Below are 21601 nucleotides of genomic sequence, written 5' to 3' on the forward strand. Positions count from 1 at the left end.
CCACCCCAGCTTTCAAGACTCCTTATTTCCCTCTAATGGAGAAATACTGCAGGGGTGCAGGGGTGGTGCTTAAGGTGAAACAGAGAACAAAATGGGCAGGGCTCTTGGGTCTCCTATTTTTCAAGGGACAGGCCCTGGCCTTGGATCTGTGCTTGCACCACTGATCCTCTGGGTAATAAGGTCATGTCCTTCTCTCCAACCCTTGTGTTCCTTGAGTGAAGAATGTGGACAATGGCATATTAGGTGTAATACAAATATAATACATGGGGCATAGTTATTAAAGGAATTCCCTGGTGTAGGCATTGAAGTTGGAGAGATTGGGGGTTTGGGAAAAGCAACGCAACTGTATCTTATTCATTAAGGTATTTGCTGGTGTGGCTGAAAGGCATTAGAAGATAGAGGTTTTGAGGGCCAATTCTGGCATAAAGACTGCTAGGTATCTACTCTATCTCCTGCTTACTCTGTGGGTACACCCTTTACCTCTTTGTGCTGCTGTCTCCTGTTAAGAGGGAATTACAATAATTACTTCCTCTGAAGTTGATGTTAGGATTACATGGGTCCTGGATGTGAAACTGTTTGGAAATTTAGATGGGTCTATGGTGCTTGATTTGGGTATCAGTTCTCCCTGAGAAAAGCTTGGATTTAGTATGTGTGTGGTGTGTGCGTGTGCAGCCCTCAAGCATTGGATCAACATTGGGATTTAGGGTGCCAGGCTCCTCTCTGTCTCCCCCTTCCCCAATAGGGGACACCACCTACATCTTTGTCCATATCTTCCATCACTTTCCTCTGGTTAGTAGCAGACCCCAAATCAGGCCATTCTTAGGTTTCCCCAGTGTGTCCCTACCTCCCAGAGCCTCTAGCCCAGGGGTATCAAGCTCATTTTCACGGGGGGCCACATCAGCCTCGAGGTTGCCTTCAAAGGGCCGAATGTAATTTTAGGACTGTATAAATGTAACTACTCCTTAACTAGGGGCAAGGGGCTCAGTGTTGCCACTGGGTAGAAACAAGGTGGAGGGCCAGATTTGGCCCATGGCCATGTATTTGTCACCTGTGCTCTATCTTGCCTCTGAATCTCTTCCTCCTCCCTCCTTAGGCCTCTTCTCCCAAAGTCTTGCTTGCTGAGACTGCCAGCTATTCCCCATGGAAGGTTAATGATTCATGGCAGGTTAAACTTATCTCGCTTAAATGATGGATGTTGGAAAGGTGTGACTTGTATGAAGGAGAGAGACCACCCACTGAGCTGTGCACCCCCCCCCCCCCGGGCAAAGTGCCTTTCCCTCCCAGAGACTCAGTTTTCCCGAGTTCCCATCCACAAGGGTGGGGACCCAGCTGTCCTTCGGAAAAAGGCCCTGTGATGTGTAGCATGTCTGCGTTTCCACGTGTGCATTTATTGTTATTGCTCAGTATAGTGTTGAAAAGGCAGACAAATCCCATTAATTACAAAAAGCACAAGCCAGAGATACAGAGAAATAAAGAGTGTACAATAAGAGCACAGTCACTTTCCAGCCCCGATTGTCCCAGAACCCCCCAGAGCCTGGGCAGCTTGTGGAGGCGGCACCATTTCCTCACTACTCTGTTATAAAATATGTGCACACAAGAGTTAGTAAGTGTGGTGACCCCCCGAAGAGGAAAGGTTCGGAGGGAGAGCACCACAGGCATTACAAAACAGACTTAGGGGGCCGAGGAGGGGAGTCCCAAAGCAGCCTCAAATATTTTGTTTTCAGTGGAGGGGGTCATGGCTGATACCCAGGGCTTAGGATACCCCTCCCCTGACTTGGAGAAATAGGATCTCTACATCAAAATCAAGAGAGCTTGCTTTGGAGCTTGGGAAGGACCAGGGGATTTTCTGCTGTCTGATGTCGGCCTTGGCTCTGGAAGACCCAAAAGCCTTCCAAAAATGCACCCTCCCTCCCGGTCTTCTAATGGTGGGTGGGGTCTTGGACATTATGGAGAGAGTTTTGGATGGGAGGCTGTTGCAGTGAGCCCAGTTGACAGCCTCCTGTAAGAAGAACAAGAGGAGGTAGGGGGAGTCAGGGTGGTGAGAAGGTCCAGGCAAGAAATTGCTGCATCCCAAAGGACGTATCACACAACTGCTGAAAACTTTGAAGAGAGAAAAAAAAAAGTTCAGGAAAGGGAGACAAATAATAATTTCTCCATAAGGATAATTAGAAATAAACAACTGAGCCACACATTCTGGAGCTCCAGGTCTGGGAGAGACCCCTCTTTCTTGTCTGGACCAGGGCAGATGAAGGATCCACCCTAGCACAACCCAGGTGGGTGATTTTGGGTCCCAAACTGGGGTTGTGGGCCTCTCCTAATGAATGATACTCTGGTTTAGAGATCAAGTGATAGTATGAAATGAATGCTGGGCTTCCCTCGAGATTCAGGATGCCCTTTTTGTTTCTCATTACAGGACACTCTCTAGTGACCCTGAGTGGACAGTACTTAACAATGGCTGGAATGTGTTTGCACACAGAATGACAGAGCCCAGTATTTCAGGTGGGTGAAGTGCTTGCAAAATTTTAAGGTTTACTGGGAAGAATAGATGTGAGAGAATAACCTGGACATTTTGTTTTAAAAAAGAGTGAAGGTTACTTATCCCACCACATCGTAAAAACATTATATAAACCAACAATAATTAAAACTGTGTGGCTGGTGCCAGATGAGACACCCAGAAAGAGAACATAAGAGAAATTCCAGAAATAGACCCAAGCCTGTCCCAGCTGTCAGTGTGTGGTAAAGATGGCATTTCAACATAGTTGGGGAACAGAGTGGCTATTCATTAACTGGGATACCCAGGATAAGACAGGTCCAGACTCCTTGTGCCACTGCAGTGATTGTCCTTGGTCTGGTCTCAGAAGGAGGGCACCCTCCCTCTTGCCAATTCTATGTTCTAGTTGGCACAAGGGAGCAAAGGGCCATGATGAGGGGTTGGTGGGAGCAATCAAGGCTGCTTCTGAGTCAGGGAACGTGCCAACTGAGCTGCAGGGAGGAAACTCCTCAGTTTCCTTCCTGCCCACCTCCAAAGGTGGGTGATTCGGCAGCCACAGTGGCCACTGAATGGGCCCTCTGCTCCTTCCTCATCTGTTGAGGGAGACAAGTTAGTGAGCTTAGATCTCAGAACTGAATCTGTGACCTTCTCCTGCAGGCCTGGTCCAGAGGACAGAAAAGAAGCTAAGTGGATGGTGTGGTCCCAAAAAAGGATTAGTTACAGAATGTATATCTACTGTATTCTGTTTGATGTTGGTTTCTTGCCTTCTTTTTTTAAATCACAGACATTTCAGAACCACACTGCGGGAGTAAGAAGAATCAGCAATTGAAAGCATTGCATAGTATTAAATGAACAGAGACGGTGAGTTCTTTATTTACAATTATTGTCTAGATAAAAAAATTTGTAAAAACAGATGAATGGTCATAAATTATTTACCCCCTAATGGGGTGAACTGCCAAACGTACCCCATGCTGCTAGATATAGGACACAGAGTGCAAGCTTTATGTACTACAGTGACTTTTGACAAACCAATCACTTCCTGTGTGTGTGGATGTGTGTGCCTGTGTGTGTGTGTGTGAGCATCCACCGTTCCTGACAAGAAAAGACCAGCACTAATGCGAGGCGTTCTTGGTAGCTCCCATTGCTCGCTGTCCTCCAAGCTGTGATCCAGAGCATCTCCTCTTTTCCTTGCATCCTGGCTCCAAGTAAACAGGGAGCAGAGTGTGCAAGGGCAACTTTCCTGGGGTCATGGAATGAGGTCAGGGACACAAGATTGGAACAAAGAAGGGGGAAGATGGAAAACCTTGAGAAAGGAAATTACAAAAAAAATCACAACCACCTCGTTCCAAGGCTGCCCCATGATTTCCACGTGCAGGTCTTTCCTTTCTTGGCAGGCAGGAGAGCAGTGGGCTGGCTTTTGGTGGTGTTTTATTAGAATCCAATAAGCCTATCTGATGGCTGGTCACCCCTTTGGGGATGCAGTTTCCTCGGCTGGGTACTTGCGGAGAGATTTCTTCATGACATTCAGGTGATGCTCTTGCGCAAAGAAGGTCCTCCTTCCAGGAAGGTTTTGCCAGGTGGGATGGGCTGACTTGGGATTCCAAACCCTTAGGGTTTCTCCACAGCCATCCAGATGCAGGCCCTCCCAGCTGACTATGGCTCTTTTCCCGAGTGGCTCTCATCTTGTGTGTGGAAGAATTCTCTGGGCCTGGAGAAGGGAAGGGGCGGGGCTGACAGAGCAACCATGGGAAGGGTCAGTATGAGGAATGAATTTCACAAGCGAGGCGGAAAGTGTTTGGTTTTCCTTGAAGCATGGGACGTTATTGATCATGGTATTAAAATGTCTTTTGCACTGTACAATTTTATGGAAAAAGATTGTATGCTGAAAAGTCTCAAAGCAAACTTTGTATTAAATACAAAAGTTCTTTTATGAAAAAAGCTGATACCCACAAAGTGCTTAGCAGTTAAGAGGCTGACATACAATTAAATAAGCTCTTATTAAGTGGAATTACTAGTGCTGTAATTGTCTTGAGGGAAAAATAATCTCCTTTTCTCACCTGTGATACTGTAGGGTTTCAGAATGGCTTTCTGTCAGGAAAGCAAGACTTGCTGTTAAAAGGCTACAGTATATATTGCAACTACAGGAAGACAATTTGGTTTAAAAATCACACTGAATACATCTCAATATACACATCATAAGGTTTGTTCGGATCTAAATAGTGCAGAGAAAAAGGCTGTTCTTCTTCAAAAATAAAAATAAAAGCAGCAAGCCATAACGATCCTCATCCAATATGCCAACAGCTCATATGCTGCAATTTATAAGGAAATAAACCTCTAAATTACTAACTAAAAAAATGAACACAATAGCATTTATAATATTACAACACTACCTCAATCTCTCTACAGACAGTGCCAAAGAGAACCTCTTTTTGAAATGCTCTTAGTAAACCCAAGTGAGTTTCATTGAGAGAAAAGTCTTCACCCACTGCTTTGCGAATCCGTCATCTCCAGACCAGGATGGCCTTTGGGGCTCCAAGCCCAGGAAGCCTTCTCTCTCCTCTCCCTTTGTCTACGGAGCATGGTGTTAAACCCCTCAGGTTGGAGACTTGGTAGCATTTGGCTTCTGCCTGAGCCTCTCGTGGTAGTGACGTTATTGAACGGAAATAGCAGGCAAAAATCAGAGCATGGCTATCGTAAAACATCAAGGATGCAATCCAGGGAAGTGTCTGTTGGGCTGAGTTGTTTTTGTAGCAACTCAACCACCAGTGTTCTTAAACCGTACAAATAGCCAAAGACGTTATCTACAGGTTTGTAAACAAATTACATTCTTCTTTTAGGACATAAATAAGTTAAAATAGAGCAATTTAAGCAGAAACAAGGCAACATGCCGGCAAAGAAACTTTATATATCCATGTATATATATTTATATATATATATATATATCTACCTATCTATATGGACGTATACAGTCTTGAATAAGTATACGTTGATATAGATATAAAGAAATGGATATAACCTTGTGAGTGTCTATGAAGTTCTTCGGTTCCATTGGTGCAAATCTACTAGGCGAGTTAAGCTCTGCAATTTCAAAAAGTTGTTAAATTAACCTATACAACTGAGACCATGCTTTGCAAGCATTTCAAAAACTCACAGACCAGTGAATTGGATAAATAGTCTCAGAAAAGGGTCTGTTTGCAGTTCCCGCCTAAGAAAACAAAAAACCCTCCCCAACCCCCCAAAACCAAACAAGGGGAGGACTGGAAGTGTACAGTACATTCATGCAGGGGACATGGCGGCTGGGCGGGAGCATGGCTGGTCCATGTGTGGGCAGGAGCCAGGAAGGGCTTGTTCTGGGGAAATCACTCACTCCCTGAAGCCCCCTGAGGAGATCCCGCCCCTCGCCTCAAAGTGAAAAAGAGTTCAAACAGCATCGCAGCCAGAAAAAGGGTCTGTTGGGTGGAAACGGTTTTCTCGCCAGTATTTGGTTTCCTGCTGTTGCTCGTTGCTGCTTGAGTGAGTTGGGTGCCTGGATGGGTGGGTGCCCGGGAGGTGGGTGGCAGCGGGGTCCTCAGCTAAAGCGACGTCTCCAGGCTGTGGATGGGGCTCCCTGGACTTGAAGAGGTAGCTGATTTGCTTGTGTCGGTCGTCAGGTTGATCCCGCTGTCAATGGCGCTGTTGTTCTTGTTGAGCGACGACGGCGGGCTCGAGTTCTGCTTGAGCGCAGCATCTTCTTCCAGGTCAGTGTCGTCAATGAGGGGGATGTGGGGCTGTGAATCTTCGATCCGGAATTCAGGATGAGCCATGAAGTTATGGATGGAGGTTCGAGACTCAGGCTTTTCTAGACCTTCATAGAGAGAGCTACGGAACGCCTTCACGACGCGGATCTGTAAGGGAAGAGTAGGAGTGAGAGCAGTGCCCTGGTGTGTGTGTGAGCACGTGCGTGCCAAGCTCTGGGGTTGAAGGAGGGTCAGGTGGGAGAGGGGTTAGGGCTCAGCAGGTGGCTAGAATCCTTGGTCGCTGGGTGTTATAAGCATGGGTGGGAGGGGGAAGACTGGAAGAGGGCTCAGGTTATATGCATCCATGAGGTTTTTAACATTGCTTTGGTTTTAGTCAAAACTCCAATATTAGAACAGGAGGAATCAAGCCTCATCAAAAAGACGAGAGACAGTGGTTAAAGGAAGCAGAGTCCACTCCAGTGGGCACCCGACCTAGGGAGAGACTGAGCCTTGTTAACTTTAAAGCAGGTTCGACCATGCAAAGGGGGAACGGGGCCAGGTGGGGACAGAATAGGGAGGAGGAGAGGCTATTTTTTAATAAATTAATCTTAAAGAAAAATCACACACAGTTAAGAAACCATACCACATGGAACAGATAACATGTCATAGACAGAAAAGCAACAGAAAGGAGAGACAGGTGGATAAACTGGGATGAGAGAAGACACATGAGGGCCAAACAGAACAGGAACATCAAATCAAAGGCAGCAAAGCAAACCAAACCAAACCAAAGCCAACTCAGGGCTTTCTGGGGTGCAGAGCAGAGGCAGCCAGAAAGCACGAAGGAGCCGGCGAACTGGCGACATTCGGGAGTGGGAACATGCCACGGTGGGGTTGGGAACCACACGGCACACACAGACAGACAGACACACGCTATACTTGGAAGCCTGGACAATGTGAACGGAGGTCGTTTGTACCCAACGTTTCTTTCTTTCATGCATTTGGGAGGTAAACACTCGAGTATTGACTCAAAGCCCTGGCCAGTCATTGCAGTTGGTTTGGGGGTCCCTTATTTCCTGGGGTATTGATTTCTTTATTTGTGCTTTGAAAATACAAAACCAAAGAACGAGGCCAGAATCAGATGGCCCAACCCAGCCCTGGGTGGGGTCCTCAAGGTATGGCACTGAGCTCAAAACAGCAAGTTCTTCCCTTTTTCTGTGTCACAGTTGGAACTTGTGCTTCTCTGAAGCGTGGAAGGAGGTGGAGCATTGTGTCTTCTGGGCTGGAGTAAAGAGCCCTGGACGTGGAGTCAGGAAGACTCACGTCTGAGGCCCGGCGCTGCCACTTGTGCCTTGACCGTGAGCAGACCACATTCCCTCACTGGCCATCCTCTGTCCTGCCTTGCAGGGTGCAGAGGAACCTCACTCTGAAGAGTCTCTTCTCTGGACTCCTAGGAAGGGGTGGGCTATGACTGTCATCTCAAGGGGCTGAGGGGACTTGGGTCAAAGGTGCTTCCTTCTCTTTTCCCAGCCCCACTGCACAGCGGAGCCACTGGACGGGGAACAAGGCAGAATCAGTGCCTCCAAGGAGCAGAGCCTCAGCCGAGGTGGCCACGGTCCCGCAGGCGCCCTGCATGGCTTTCCCTGCAGAGCGGTGCCTGCCCCCACACCGTGGGCCTGTGAGGGGCAGAGGACAGGAGGAGGCCCTGTGGTCCCAGGATTTGTGGAGCTTGCAGTAAACCCAGGGCAGCTTGTTGCAGGGGAACAGGGGCAAAAGCCTGTCCATGAAAATGAATTTCTTGATGGCTGTGGCTGATGATTTAAGTCATAGTTCAGGGTTTATTCTACTATTTGACAGGAGGGTCTTTCTGAAACACACCCTGTGCTCCTCTCTCTTTTTTTTAATATAGATTCTCTTAAATTTTTTTTTAATTTATTTATCTTTAGAAGGGAAGGGAAGGAGAGAAGGAGAGAAATATCAATATATGGTTGCTTCTGGTGCATCCCCTGCACCAGAACTGGCCCCCCTGGGAACTGGCCCCTGCTGGGAACTGGCCTGCAACCCAGGCATGTGCCCTGACGGGGAATCAAACCACGATCATCTGGTTCGCAGGCCTGCACTCAATCCACTGAGCTACGCCAGCCAGGGCTTATGCTCCTCTCTTTTTAAATTTAGCGTACACCTAAAAGAACTGAACTTTCTCAAGAATTTTTTTGGTCTTGTATAAGATCCCATAGTTTTGATTTCTTTTAAAAAGTACTTCTCCTTTGCTGTCAGCCCTTACTTACCAGTTCTGACTTTTCCTTGTCTTCTTAAAAGCATCTCTGTCCCTCTCCTGCCTGTTGGAGTCGTGATTTAAAGAGCATCAGGTGCCAAGTGAGAGCCAGCCAGAGGCTGTGCCTTAGTGCTGGCTCTCCGTGTTGGCTATTTGGCTGCCCTGAGATTCTGTTCTCCCTGGATTCCCTATCTCTGGGTCTGTAGAGATTATTAAGTATTCTGAGCTCCTGATCAGTAGTGGGCCATTACACTTGACTAAGTGAAAACAGCAAAAAAGGTGTTGCTGGCCTCAGCTTTCTTACCTGTAAAACGGGAATATTAATTATCATAGTAGCTGCCCAGCCTAGTGCCCAGAATGTTCTGAGGCTGAACTGCAGTAAGATGCCAGCAGGAGCATCTGGTGGAGGCGGAGGGATGGTAGCAGGACCCCGTTGTGTGACTGACAAAGCAGAGAGGATGACACACAATGAGATGCACGCCCCTGCCCTCCCCCTGGCATGGAGACAACAGAAAGAATGAACTGCTCTGGACAAGACTGTGGGGACAAGACTTTTCGGGACACCCGCCACGGCCATCTCAAGTCTCCACTTCAATTCTCTGCACAGCTGAAATGGAAAAAAATATGGGAAGAAAAAAAGCTCTTCCATCTCTCCTCCCTGCCTACCCTGATAGGGGGCGCTGTGGCGTCAGCCGCATTTGGGCGTGGGGTGTGGGGAAAGAGAGATCTCAGGAGTTTTGGTTTCATCGGCAGGAAGGGATCAAGAGGCCCGTGCACGTGGTGGAGGGCTCTGAGGAAATGGAGAGGCCCCGTCTGGGATGGTTCGACATACTCGAATGTTTACCCGGCTTCAAGGAAGCCAAGAGTCTGGGATTGATTCACATTCATTTCAGGCTCAAGGTTAAAGACTCACAACCTCTTTTAATTTCACTCTCTCTTGCTGAACTCTGTGTCCAGGGTTCTCTAGCCCTCTAGGGAAACAAACACATGGAATATTCAGAAAGCAGAGAGGTCTAGGGTCCCCCCACCCCAGAAGCAAGCCATTTTTCTCAACAACCCAAAGCTGCACTGAACTATGTACCAACATGCTAACGAGAGGTCCAGCTTTCCTTTCCTTCACTCCTCCCCCTGAGAGCGGCACACTCCTTGCCCTCGTAGTCCTCAGAACTCAGAGTCTGAAGGGGACGTGGGAGTAGGACAGGCCCTGTCCAGCAGGGGCAGAGTCCAGAAAGTGGCTGGTCCTGGGGGCAGGCACCCGATGCTCATAGCCTGGTTGGTTTGAAGGAGCAGGACTCTCATGGATGAACATGGAACCTGCTCCAAACTTGCTAAGTACAAAGTTGGCTTGAGATGGGATAGGAATTTGAGGGGAATAGGCACAAGGGCTGTGCAGCTTGGCCTTAGATCAAAGAGCCGTATGCTGATTTTGTCCTTAATCACGAGGGGGAAGGTGCCCTTCTCCCCATCCCTGCCAGGCTGGTGAGATTCAAAAGCAGAGAGGTCTCTGGTCAAAGAGACCTCTGCACCCCAGAGGTCTCTGCACCCCAGAGGATTGGAGCTCTTTTGCTGGATGAGGCTGTAGTTGTGGACACTGGTTCCAGAATAGAAATTCAACCTCTGTGGGTTCTGGTCTGTGGGCCTGTCTAGGAAGTGATATGGAATGGTGGGGAAAACAAGGAATTTTGCAACCTCTTGCCCCTCACTTGCTGTGTGATCTTAGGCAAGTCAGTCCACTTCTCTGAGCCTCAGTGTCTGTTTCAGTTAAATGGCTGTACTGGCAGATCCCCCTCCTCCTATTTCAGTTGTGAGGCATATATGAAGTGAAGGATATAGATACCTACTTCGGAAGATGTTGAGTGAGGCTCAAATATAAGGCATTAGGGGTGTGTTGCTAAGTTTCTGAGGGAAAAACAAACTTGTTTTTGAGTAAGTCAGAAAAGGAAAGTAGAGTAGATGGAGTTCCCTCCCGAACACTCCAGATGCCAGTCTGACAGGACTGGTCTCTCGTCACATGCATTTGCCTGCTCGGGACCCCCCCATGTCTCAGCGGTGCTGGGGGAGGGACGTGTGATGTGGGGGGGGGGTTCCTCACCACAACTTCACAAGTCAGAAGTCAGCCCGAGCACACACTGGCCAGCCCCTGGCCTTTGTGACCAGTTCTTGATAAACCAGGGGACAGTGGTTTGACTCCTTTCAGAGCACAAAGCCCCAGGTGTTTCGATTCAGCACGCACACAGCCATTCTCTCTGCTAGAGAAGCCCAGGAGGAAGACCCTGCTCAGACACGGAGGCAGCCCGTCGCGCCCAATCTTACTGCCTGGCTACCTGTTTCACACCTCACTGTTCGAGGAAAGCCTTTGGGCTTCTGAAGGGACCCTGCTTGATATCTACAGGGCCCTCAGAGTGACTGGAGACCAGAGGATGTGACATTATTTTAAAACTATTTCAGCAAAAGAGGAATGAGGGGATATTTATTCAGAGTTTGCACTGTGACCGTGTTGACCAAAACGTGTATGTTGAAACCACAGAGGCTGCGATCCCTTTGGAACCAGCACCCTTGGGCAGGTGGACAGCCAGGCTCTTTTTGAGACCATAAGCCAAAGAAAGAGTCGAAGGAGGGACCCAGAATTATAGGCTGAGTGTACTAGAGAGGGTAGGACTGTAAGATTCTTAGGGAGGTGTGGTTCCTGGAGGAGAGGCAAGGTGGTGGCTGCAGAGGAGGGAGTTGAGCCTGACCAGTCCCTCTGGGTCCTTTGAGAGAATGAAGGCCCAAGGCCTATGGGTTCCTTTTCTGTGGCTGTTCGAAAGTTGGGGTCACCATGGGATAAAGGGGATCAATCTGGCCTGGAAGGAGACTGGCTTAGAGATAGGAAGTGAAGTGTGGACAGAAATGGGCATTTCTCTGAAGAAGTGCTAAGAGCTGACTGTCCCGGGACCATTCTCACTGAATAATTTTATAAATGACAGAAGAACAGATGAGAATTCAATTGCCAAGGTTTGAGATGATGGAGCTCTTTCTCTTAGACTGTGGAAGCTAAGAAGAGGGGGATGAACTAGGAGAAGACTGACAGAGGACGTGAGGCAGAAATGCCAGGTTGGCTCTTTTGTGGCCATTGTGAGCTGCCACACTTCAAGAAGGACACTGAAGCAAGACGGAACAGAGAAGTGAGCGTGCACTCGGAAGCTAGATTTCCAGTGATCAGACCCAGCCAGAGGGATGCAGGGTGTAGGTGTCACCAGCAGGGTGGCAGGAACCAGAAGGAATGGATTCTCTCCCAAGCGGCTCTCCAGGACAGAACACTTTGGTGAGTGTGGGACAGGTGGTGTCACTGAGCAAGGGCAGAGCCAAGCTGATGCAGAAGTAGGTCAGCTGAGTGAGGGCCTCCCACCAAGGTGAGGTCTCTGATGTGAAGGGGTGAGGATGGGACCAAAGTGTTTCCTGCCCTGAGAAAGCCTGGCAGTGATTTCCTAGTGATACCTCATGAAAAGGTGACTCTGGACACCACCAGCTCAGATGCACCTGCACTTCACCTTGGCTAGTCTGGCCTCCCCATCACTGTGGCTTTGTGCTAATGAATGAACCAGGAGGGGCTTCCCCACCTTTCCTGCATGCTTCCTCTCATCCTGCATGCCTGGCAGAACTGCATCCACTGAAAGGTCATGGGACGTGGGCACATGCCACCAACAGGCTCTTTGTGCCTTGTGCCTCCTGCCAGAGGGCCCAGATGGCGTGGTTCCCACCCAGCACACAGGCCCTCTCCTCTCAGTGGCCGGGGATGTGTGTTATGGTGTTTTGTGTTTGGATGGGGGAGAGGCACCTGATAAAGCATCAAGAGATGAGGTCTGGAGTCTGTTCCTACTCAAAGAGGCCCAAAGGCTGGATAAATGAGTGCACCTTAGTGATCTGAGAGGACCAGAATGGCTCCCTTGCTGTTTAAAAGGGGCTGATTAGAGACAAGGAAAGGGAGGCAGGTGGTAAATAGAGACTTCTTATTTCCTCAGGGACCTGAAGCCGCAGGGGTTCAGAAAGATCTAGACAAGGCCAGAGATGAGAGACCCAGGTCAGAAGAGGTGGCCTGAGGAGACGAGCTTGGAGCAGGGAGATGATGGAGGGGTCAGGGCCCCAGGCTCTCTCTCAGGTAAGGAAGGCAGGAAGCCAAGGGTTAGACCAGATCCCTTAGGGCCTTCTGGTACCCAGCCAAGATGTGAAGCTTATTAGCCCACTGCATTCTACCTGAGGTCAAGCTGAATGGGTTAGGGGCTGTGTCCCTTCTAGGAAGAGGTCAGACCTTCAGTGTGCAGGGAAAAGTGTGTGTAAGGCAGCTGATGCTGTTAGGTGTGCAAGGAGAGAGGGCAGGGGGTTCTGAACCAATGGGCGCAGGGCCTCCAGGCCATGATCTCCTTGGGGACCCCAGATTGGCTGTGACCTCTTACCTACAGTGACCCCTCTCTTGGCTGGACCCCACTGTGACTGACTGTGACCCCGAGGGCCTTGACTCATGGTAACTTTGCTGACTTTGACTGCAGACTGTAACCTCCCGGCCAACTCCGACCTTTGTCCATGTGGGTCAGGCTTTTTGTGACTGAGTATGACCCTAGACTAATTGGGACGGGCTGTGCCCCATGACCGACTGCTCCCCCTTGGCTGCTGTGACCTTGTAGTGCACTGGGACATTTAGTTACTGAAACCTCCCTGACTGATAGTAATCTTTTGGCTGACCCCGACTGCTTGACCACTTGCGACCTTTGCAACCCCCTGACCAACTGGTTGTAATCCTTGACTCTGACCCCAGCCGACCCTGGCACACCAAGAGACTGCCACCCCATGGCTGGCTGTGGTTGCCTGACCAACTGTGGCCCCTCAGCCCCCAGGCCTAGCTATGACCAGCTGCCCGCCCTGTCCTTGGTGCCCCGGCCCCTGCCCGCCGGCCCACCCGGCGCTGTCAGTGTCGCCCTAGGTGGGCAGGATTCACACTCACGCCCAGCTGCAGCAGGAGGAAGGCTGGTCGGAGAGGAAAGAGCATTGGACAACGACACGTGACTAGGGCTAGAGAGATTGGCTACGTCCTGGCTCTGGCTGGTGACGGAGGACTGTCTCCGCAGGGCCCCCTGAAAGGAGGCCCCGCTCTTGAAAGTATTGACTACTTCAATCTGCAACGGAGGAGAGAACGAGACAAGTTGCGAGGAGAACGAACAAAACAGCTACACGACTGACAGGCGCAATGCCACGAGAACAGCCGCAGCCACGGCAACAACGACAATGTCACTGAAACCAAAACAAAAAGTACCAGACACACTCCAAGGCTCTGACAGACGTCTGCTCAGCTCCGGGCCCGTCTGTGGGCCCCAGGGTCCCCAGAAGGACACAGGGCTCGGCCTTTGTTCTGCTCTAGTGGCGCAGGGGCCAGTGGGCTGGGCTGGGGGCTGGGGGTGATGAAACATAGAGTTTGGAAGCAAGAGGGCTGTTTAGCCCCACTTGGGGCCAGGTGTGGAGCCTGAGTGGCATGAAGGGGTCTCTGGGTAGACAGACCTTGGCGATGCCACTTATGAGCTAGGTGCTTGAGTGTAGTTTCTTGTTCTTCAGAAGGGGCGATGCCACCTACCTGGCAGGGTTATCTGTGAGTGGCAAAGCACCTGGCCCACACTGCTGTAAGAGCCAGGCTTCTTAGAAAGGCACTTGTGTCCACTCAAGATACTACAGTCCCGGTGTCCTGCAATCTGGAGACCTCTGAAAGGTTTTGGGTGGGGTTTGTGACAGCTCCAGGGCCATGTGCACTGAGAGCTGCCCCGGAAGGCTGGGTGCTGGGTTCTTGCCAGGGAGGAGAGCCCAGGCTGCATCAGGTGGCTCTGGATCTGAAACCCACCTCTGTCCCCCATCCCAGCTTTTGGAAAGGGCTGTCTCCTGAACCTCAGTCACCTCTGAAATTGGAGGCATACCTACCTCTCAGCGGGTGAAGGAGGCCAATAAGGTGATGCCTGGGACAGCACACTGTGGGTGGGAGGCAGCCCAGGCGACCTACTGTTTGTTATGTTTGTTAAATGAAGTGCTGGACCGCCAGGCAGGATGGAAGTGGGGGCTCTGCAACTTCCCAGAGTGTGATGGGCATCGGGAGGCCATGAGCTTGTTGGATGCAGCTCTCCCAGGTGGTCTGGGCAAGAGACGGACCCTCTCTTAGTTTCAGAGACCCTTCTATTCCCCATTTCATGAGGCTGTGGAACCATGATGTGAACTGCAACCCCTGCCTCGGCGGAGGGGCTGGCTCCTGTGGGGGCCTGCAGCACGTGGTGGGCTCGCAGCCTGGGCGTGCGTGGGGCACGTGGCAGCCACTCGGTCTCTGTGCTGGGGAGGAAACCTGCTTCTGGCTGGAGGTGTCTTTGGCGTGTGCGCGTGTGTCTGTATACACGTGGGGAAAACCAAGCTTTGCTCCATAGAGCTGCCTTGAAACTTGAAGCCCACTGTGGAGGAAGAGGATGGGTGCAAATGTGTATAAGCCCCTGGACCTCACAGGCTGATCCCTGACGCTGGGAGAATCTGGGCCCAACCCTGGCCTAAAGCCACCATCCTGGCCTCAGAGGGCCCAGCCTCTAGCCTTGCACTGTCCCTCCTGGTAGTGGCCCTGCAGCTCTGATTCCAGTTCCCCCTGACTAGAGTCCCTCAGTCACTTCAGCTGTCAGGGTCAACTCCTCCCCCACCCTCAGGGGCAAGCCTCTGGATCCCTGTCTGACCCCTTGCTAGCCAAGAGGGTGGGGTGGAACATTCCTGAGGGGGCCACTGCTTTTTCAGCAGCTACTCAGAGTGCATGTGAGGAAGGCAGGTGTGTAAGAAGTCGGTGAGATGGCGAGAGCAGGTCCGGACCCTGGCCTCTGTGGCCCTGGGAGGTGGTATGGACCACGCACATCTCCTTCATCTGCCCGCTGGGCCAGGTGTGGGCCCAGCCCTGGGAGCCTCCTGTACCTGGGTTTGGATCCGATTCAGGCCTCGGAACCATAGGATCTGGCCCCGCCGCAGCTCTCGCTCAGCGTGGTCTATCTCCTCCACGTCCTCATTGAGCTCCTCCTCCGGAATCTCCTCCTTCTGCGTGAGCCTGCCTGCCTCCTTGAGGAACTTGAGCCTGCTGGTCGGGATGGTGGCGATGACCTGCAGGGGACCCAGCAATGTCAGGGCAGTGGGGCTGGGCCCTCAGGCAGCCTCCCTACCTCCCCTCCTCTGACTCAATTACCTGGTTACATGTCCAACTCACTCCTAACTCCTCCCAATCCAATCTTTAAATCTCTCGTTAATTTACTTTTTTCATTCACTCCCTTATTCAGAGTCAGGGGGACACAGTGGAAAATCTTCACTTTCAGGAGTTGGGCAGATAGGACTTTGAATGCTCCAGACCGCACTGGTCACGTGACTTTGGGCAAGTCATTTAATCTCTCTGAGCTCCAGTTCTCCTATCTGTAAGCTGAGGTCAGTTCTCAGGGCTGGAGGGTAAGTGAGATGGGGTGTCTAAGTTGCTGTGCGTGAACCTGCCTGCACCTCGAGCTTCTGGGCTCACTGCTGGGGTCACTAGGTCCTGGGTCTCCATCCTGAGCAACAGGGGCACAGGCCTGGGTGGCCTGGGGAGAGCCAGCTCAGGGACTCTGAGAATGAGCACCTCCCCCAAAAGGGGAGGCAGCATGGGAAGGGGGAGCACCTTCATTCTTATTTTCCCTCCAAAGGGTTTGTCCACGGGGCTGAGCCTTGAGAGGCAGGCGTCATGGGGAAGTGGAGGTGCCAGAGGTCAGAGGCCCCTTACAGCCGCTGCAGGGACAGTCAGGGGCTGGCCTGGACACCCAGACCCAGGGGTTCCCTGGGGTCTATGGTGGGCACCGCCTGCTGGCTTTGTCCTTAGGTGTTAGGAGTCTGCTCACCCAGTGAGCTTGAGCTCTCTGAGTATGGGCTGTGCTGCCCCAGAAATGAGATTACTAAGCCAAATCCAGTTTATCAACTCTCCAAAGAAGCCCACAAATTTAAAGAAGTTTCTTTGGGATGAAACTGAACTTTCTTCTTTATCATCTAGTTAATCTCTGTCACTGGAGTGTTTCACTCAAGCATGGGAATAGCCTGGAGGCAAGAACATGGTCTCCGGCCCACTGGGCCCCTGCCTGGGTGACAGAGCACCTTGGGACGAGCCCTTTGGCTCAGACCCAGGAGCTCAGGGCATGTCTTGAAAGCACCACACCCTGGACAAGACGTCTGAGCTGCACGGTGTGAGCACGCGGTGGTGGGTGGGTGTGCGTGCGCGCCTTGGCGACTTGGGCAACAGTGGGAAAGGGAACTGGTGGGAGTGGTTCTGGGGTCGCAGCTGGAAGGGCTCCTGCAGCGCCTCCAGCCCAGGGGTCCCCAAAGCCAGGCGGATCTCTGATGGTCGCAGACACAGCACCGAGTAGCTCTGCCACGTGGCAGAGTTTTCCCTTACGTTCCCTTGGAGCCCTCTGAAGGGGCCTCCGCCCAGTCAGTGTCTGATCCCCACTCACTGGCCTCCCCTCTACACCATCAGTGCCACCGCTTACCTAACCTCCCTTTTCAACAACTAGCCGCCCTAGGCTACGAGCCCCTGTGGGCTGTGGCATCCAGTTAGTTTAGTAACATTGTGCTCATTACATTATTTTTTGTTAGCGTCTATGTCTGACAAGTGATGCTGATTTTCTACTCATGTTTGTAATATAAAGTTGTCTTTTAAAATAAATTTCAGATGAAAAAGCCCAATGTGACTAAATGAAAATATTAAGTAAAGAACAGGACCAGTGGTACCTAGAAATATGGCAGAAATCACAGTGATGGAACCCAAATGACAAGCACTGGGGACCTGGGCCAATTCCCATCGCTCAGAGACAGGGAGGAGCTTCTCTGGGGTCCTATGCAAGCCCCTGGCAGAACTGGTACCCATTCTGGGGGCTCCCGGGTTCCCTGGCCAATGCTCTTTCCCTTCTCCTGCTGAGAGGAACTTTCTGCATCCCACCCAGAACTTACCTGACCCCAGACAAGCTCTCCTAACCCGATGAATATGCACCACAGCCACTGGTCCAGCTGCAGCGGAGCACAGCTGAATGGCTTCCCTCCGAACTGCACGATCACTATCTGGAGGCGAAAGGGGGCGGAGACAGAGATGGAGACACAGGCCGTCAGAGGCCGGCTCAGAGGCCTGAGCTCTCGGGGACTGTCGGGCTCCGGCTGCCCACTGACCACCCAGGCCCAGGTTAGGGTGGCAGCCCGGCTACCTGGATGGCAAAGGTGCCCAGCACGATGGTGCAGAAGATGGGATTCCGGAAGATCCCTTCAAACACATTGCGCTCGCCATGGATTTTGCGGGCGTTGATCTCGTTGAAGAGCTGCATCATGACGAAGGTGTTGAAGATGATGGTGTAGTGTTCTGAGGGTGGTGAGTGCAGGGGGGCGTTCCTCCCACTGTCGATCTGGAACATCTTCTCACCTGCCAAGCCCAGGGTGGGAGTTGAGTGGGGGCCCGCCTGGGGGAGACGCTGGGCATGGGGCAGGGTTCTCTTCTAAGCAGCGGGGTGGGCAGTGCAGACAGCAGGGTATGCTCTGGACACTGGGGGACAGGGAGGCCCATGCTGTGGGTGCCTGTGAGTGCGAGTGAAGGGCTGACACAAGCCGTATCCTCTGAGGGAGAACAGGTGAACCATCTTCCAGTCTCTACAGAAACAGGATACATGTGGAATGCTGGCTGTCTCGTCGAGCAACACTGCTTAAAACAAGTGACCCTGATTGACAAACTCCTCTGGACTGGGAGGACTTGGGGTGAGGAACAGCTGGTGAGAGGCCATGGCTTTGGACTCCCCGCAAAGTGCTGCGTTTTGTAACAGAGCACGCCCCTTGCTGAGACCTCTGGGAACTCATGGGGCTATTATAAATATCAATTCCTGCGTGGAGGTTGGGGCTTCTTGGCCAGGCTGGCTCCAGACTCACCCATGGTTCTACATCTTCTTACACCTGGCTGTCGGACGGACGAGGGCAGAGTAGCCCCCTGGGGGGCTGTGTGGCCACCTGCTGATGGCACGCCTATGGAAGGGGTGCCAGGCGGGCCTGTGGGGTTTTCTGGGTGTGAGCTATTTAGCTGAACCCAAGACCCCTGAGGGTAGGTGCTCAAGTGGGAAAGCCAGCAAGTGAGCCAGGGGGCTGCCCTCCTTTCCCCTCCCTTGCCTCCAGCTTTCTCTGTGAGTCTCTCTTTTCCAAGGCTGTTCACACTGATCTTGACAACAGTCCTGACAACATATCCCCTTTGAAATGTATGGAAAATGACTGTCCTTTGAGGAACGAGATACACGCTCCACCCTCATCTGTACTCTGGACTTCGAGGCGACTGCTCATTCGTGTTGAAAGTCCAGCTCGAGGAGGCTCATGTGGAGGGAACCTGCCCAGGCTGGGGACTCCCAACTGGCCCCAACTTGCCGGGTGACCATGGACAAGCCCCTTCCTCTCTCTCGGCCTCTATTTTTCATCTATTATCTGGGGGTAGGCTTTGCCTGGATCATCTCTGAAGCACCCATGGAAACCAGGCCAGTCTTAGCCCCAGCCAGACCTGGTTCTGCCCGGAGTCCCCCGCTCAGACCAACTGCATATGCTTGGGCAAGTCGCCTCACCTCTCTGTGCTTGGTGCTGCCATTGTAATGGGGGTGATGGCAATGGTGCCTGCCATATGGAGTGGCTGGCAACCTAAATGAATGTACTGTGGAAATAACTGGTGGGTGGGCAGGTGTGTGGCATTTCCTTGAGGAAGCCTCTCTGATACCTTCTACGGGGCAAGGGTAATGTGTGGAATGGGCCAGAGAAGGGGCCAATCCCTTCCCCCAAGAGCCACAGGCCCCTATGGGGCTGACTTGAGGGGCATTCATTGGCATTTGGACACTGCCTTGCATGGTGTGTAGTCAACGTTCAGAGCTGTCACTGGTGGGGAAAGCCTGGGTTTGGGGGTTGGCCAGACACAGCACAGAGCCTGGCTCTGCCCAAGTCTTGCTGTGTGACTTGGAGCAACGAAGTCCACCTCCCTAAGCGTCCATCAGCCATTCGCAAATAGGACGGCAGATGTGAATCCAGGACACGGGCTGGGCATGGTGTCCAATGGGGTGGGGTGGGAACTCACCAACAAACAGCAGCGTGAAGATGAGGGTGAGCTGGTAGACGGCGTGGCCCAGGATGTTCTTCATCATGGTCCGTGAGATGAGGGGCTTGTTGCGGCCATATGGCTTCCTCAGAAGCAGGGTCTCAGTGGGTGGCTCGGTGGCCAGTGCCAGTGAGGCAAACGTGTCCATGATGAGGTTCACCCAGAGCATCTGCACAGCCTTCAGAGGGGAGTCCTGGGGACAGCGACCGTGGAGAGGGCTATCACAATGGAGGCCGGCCCCACCTGCTGCTATCAAGTAAGTGCCTGGCATGGGCCTCATCACTGGGGTCTAAGCAGCTTCCTGCTGGAGCCTTAGAGGCTGCTCTGCCCAGTGGGTCTGGCCCAGCCCCGAGTCCCTGAGCAGGCGCAGAGCAGGCTCCTGACGCTTTCCCTGGAGAACAGCCCAGACTTGCCCACTTAGGCCGTCTTATCCCACAAGGACAAAATGGATCCCCCCTGGCCTGATGGCCACCAGGTCTCTGCCCTCTGGTAAATTAAGCCATATCCTTCCTCCCCTCCATGAGCCTCACCTCTAGGCTGAGGCCAAGACCTCCTCCCAACCTGTAGCATGAACCCCCTCTCCTCCACCTCCCTCTGTCCCCTCCCTAGTACCTCTTTCCTCTCAGCTGTCAAGGGCTCAAGTCTCTCCTTCCCACCAGCAGTGCCCATGACCCTGTCCTCTTTTTACTGCCACTCACTTTCTCTTACCCTTTATCCCACTTTAAATTAAGCACTTGTGTATATGTATGATTCTAAAAATAACAATTTCATGGGCAATTGGGCAATTAAAAATTTGGGCAATTAAGTAACAGCAGGAGCTAAAGCCCATCAGTGATTGCACTCCTTCAGGTTCCCACTGCCCGCAGTCTGGTGTGGGTCCTTCCAACCTCCCTGCCCAAGACTGGGATCCTACATCCACACTGTTCTGTGCAACGATGTCTACACCGTCTACACCGTCCAAAGTTGCTCAACCTGTTTCCCCCTCCTTCCTCACACCCCTGGATGCCATGTCTCTGGCAGTCAGACTATGGCCTCTCCATGCCCCCAAATGCCTTTCCCCAAAGTCTCCAGTGCCTTGCTTGTCACAATCAAGGAATGAATTTCCCACCTTCATCTCGCTGGCATTCCTGCGGCGTCTGGCCACCACCTCCTCCTCGCACCCCTGACCCCATTCTCCTCGTTCTCTCTGATCGTTCCTTTCTTCCTCCATCTCCCTCAGGCTGCCTCTCCTCTTCCCTGCTTCTCAAATCTGTGCTCCTCATAGCCCCTCCCCAGGCCCTGCTCTCTTTCTAAACCTGCCTTCCCCACCCCCACTGCAGGGGCCCACCTCTCCCTGACATCACCCTCTTTCCAGCCCAGACCTCTCCCTGTGGCTTTAGCCTGATCCACTGCTGAAACGCCTCCTCCAGGAAGCTCACAGACCCTGAGCTGCTCCTCGTCCCTTTGTCCTCTCTGTGGAACTGCTGAGGCCCCCTGTCTGCACCCAGACACTCACTCATCTCCTAGGTGCTTATCACAGCCCCTCCTCCTGCCCACTCTCCCACATCTGCCTTGGCGCGGTCACATCATGCTCCCCATGGTCACATCATGCTCCCCACACCCGCAGCTTCTTCCTGCCCATCAGCTTTCACTGATTACTACATGCACCTTGGGGTTAGTACCTGCGATATCCCCATCACGGCCTCCATGGCCCTTCCCCTAACGCAATCTAAAACCTTATGCAAACTGACAGCCCTCAGAACCTCAGTTTCCCCATCTGGCATCAGTTGGTCTCTGAGAAACATTGTATGAGTTGCCATGTGGTGGGAGTGTTCCCCAAGCCACCACTAGAGGGAGCTTCTCATCCACAGACCAGGAGAGGAAGCCCTTGGGAGCAGAAGGGACGCCTTCAGCCACCCCCAGGCTCTGACTCTCAGAGCTTGGGTATTGGGTACTGCCATGTGTATCCCCAAGGGCTCAGAACAAAACACAGG

The 21601-nt window shown here is 52.1% G+C and overlaps 1 protein-coding gene across 11 annotated transcripts in view; it reads right to left on the reverse strand.

The window, feature by feature from the left end:
* Positions 1–1402: 1402 nt before the first annotated feature.
* ATP2B2 (ATPase plasma membrane Ca2+ transporting 2) overlaps positions 1403–21601 on the reverse strand; it is a 494651-nt gene continuing 474452 nt past the window's right edge. For 10 of the 11 annotated variants that reach the window (XM_053668978.1, XM_053668979.1, XM_053668975.1 and 7 more), the window contains 5 exons: positions 19608–19821; positions 17725–17936; positions 17477–17584; positions 15434–15616; positions 1403–6375 (listed from right to left, as the gene is read on the reverse strand). In XM_053668978.1, the coding sequence (XP_053524953.1) occupies positions 6064–6375; positions 15434–15616; positions 17477–17584; positions 17725–17936; positions 19608–19821 (1029 nt within the window). In that variant the 3' untranslated portion in view covers positions 1403–6063. Of the gene's footprint in view, positions 6376–9395; positions 9451–13453; positions 13630–15433; positions 15617–17476; positions 17585–17724; positions 17937–19607; positions 19822–21601 lie in introns of all 11 variants that reach the window. The other variant, XM_037130799.2, reaches the window with a different exon arrangement.

Source organism: Artibeus jamaicensis, unplaced genomic scaffold (assembly GCF_021234435.1).
Source record: "Artibeus jamaicensis isolate MK-2021 breed Jamaican fruit bat unplaced genomic scaffold, CSHL_Jam_final contig_519, whole genome shotgun sequence".
Classification (NCBI taxonomy): Eukaryota; Metazoa; Chordata; class Mammalia; order Chiroptera; family Phyllostomidae; genus Artibeus; species Artibeus jamaicensis.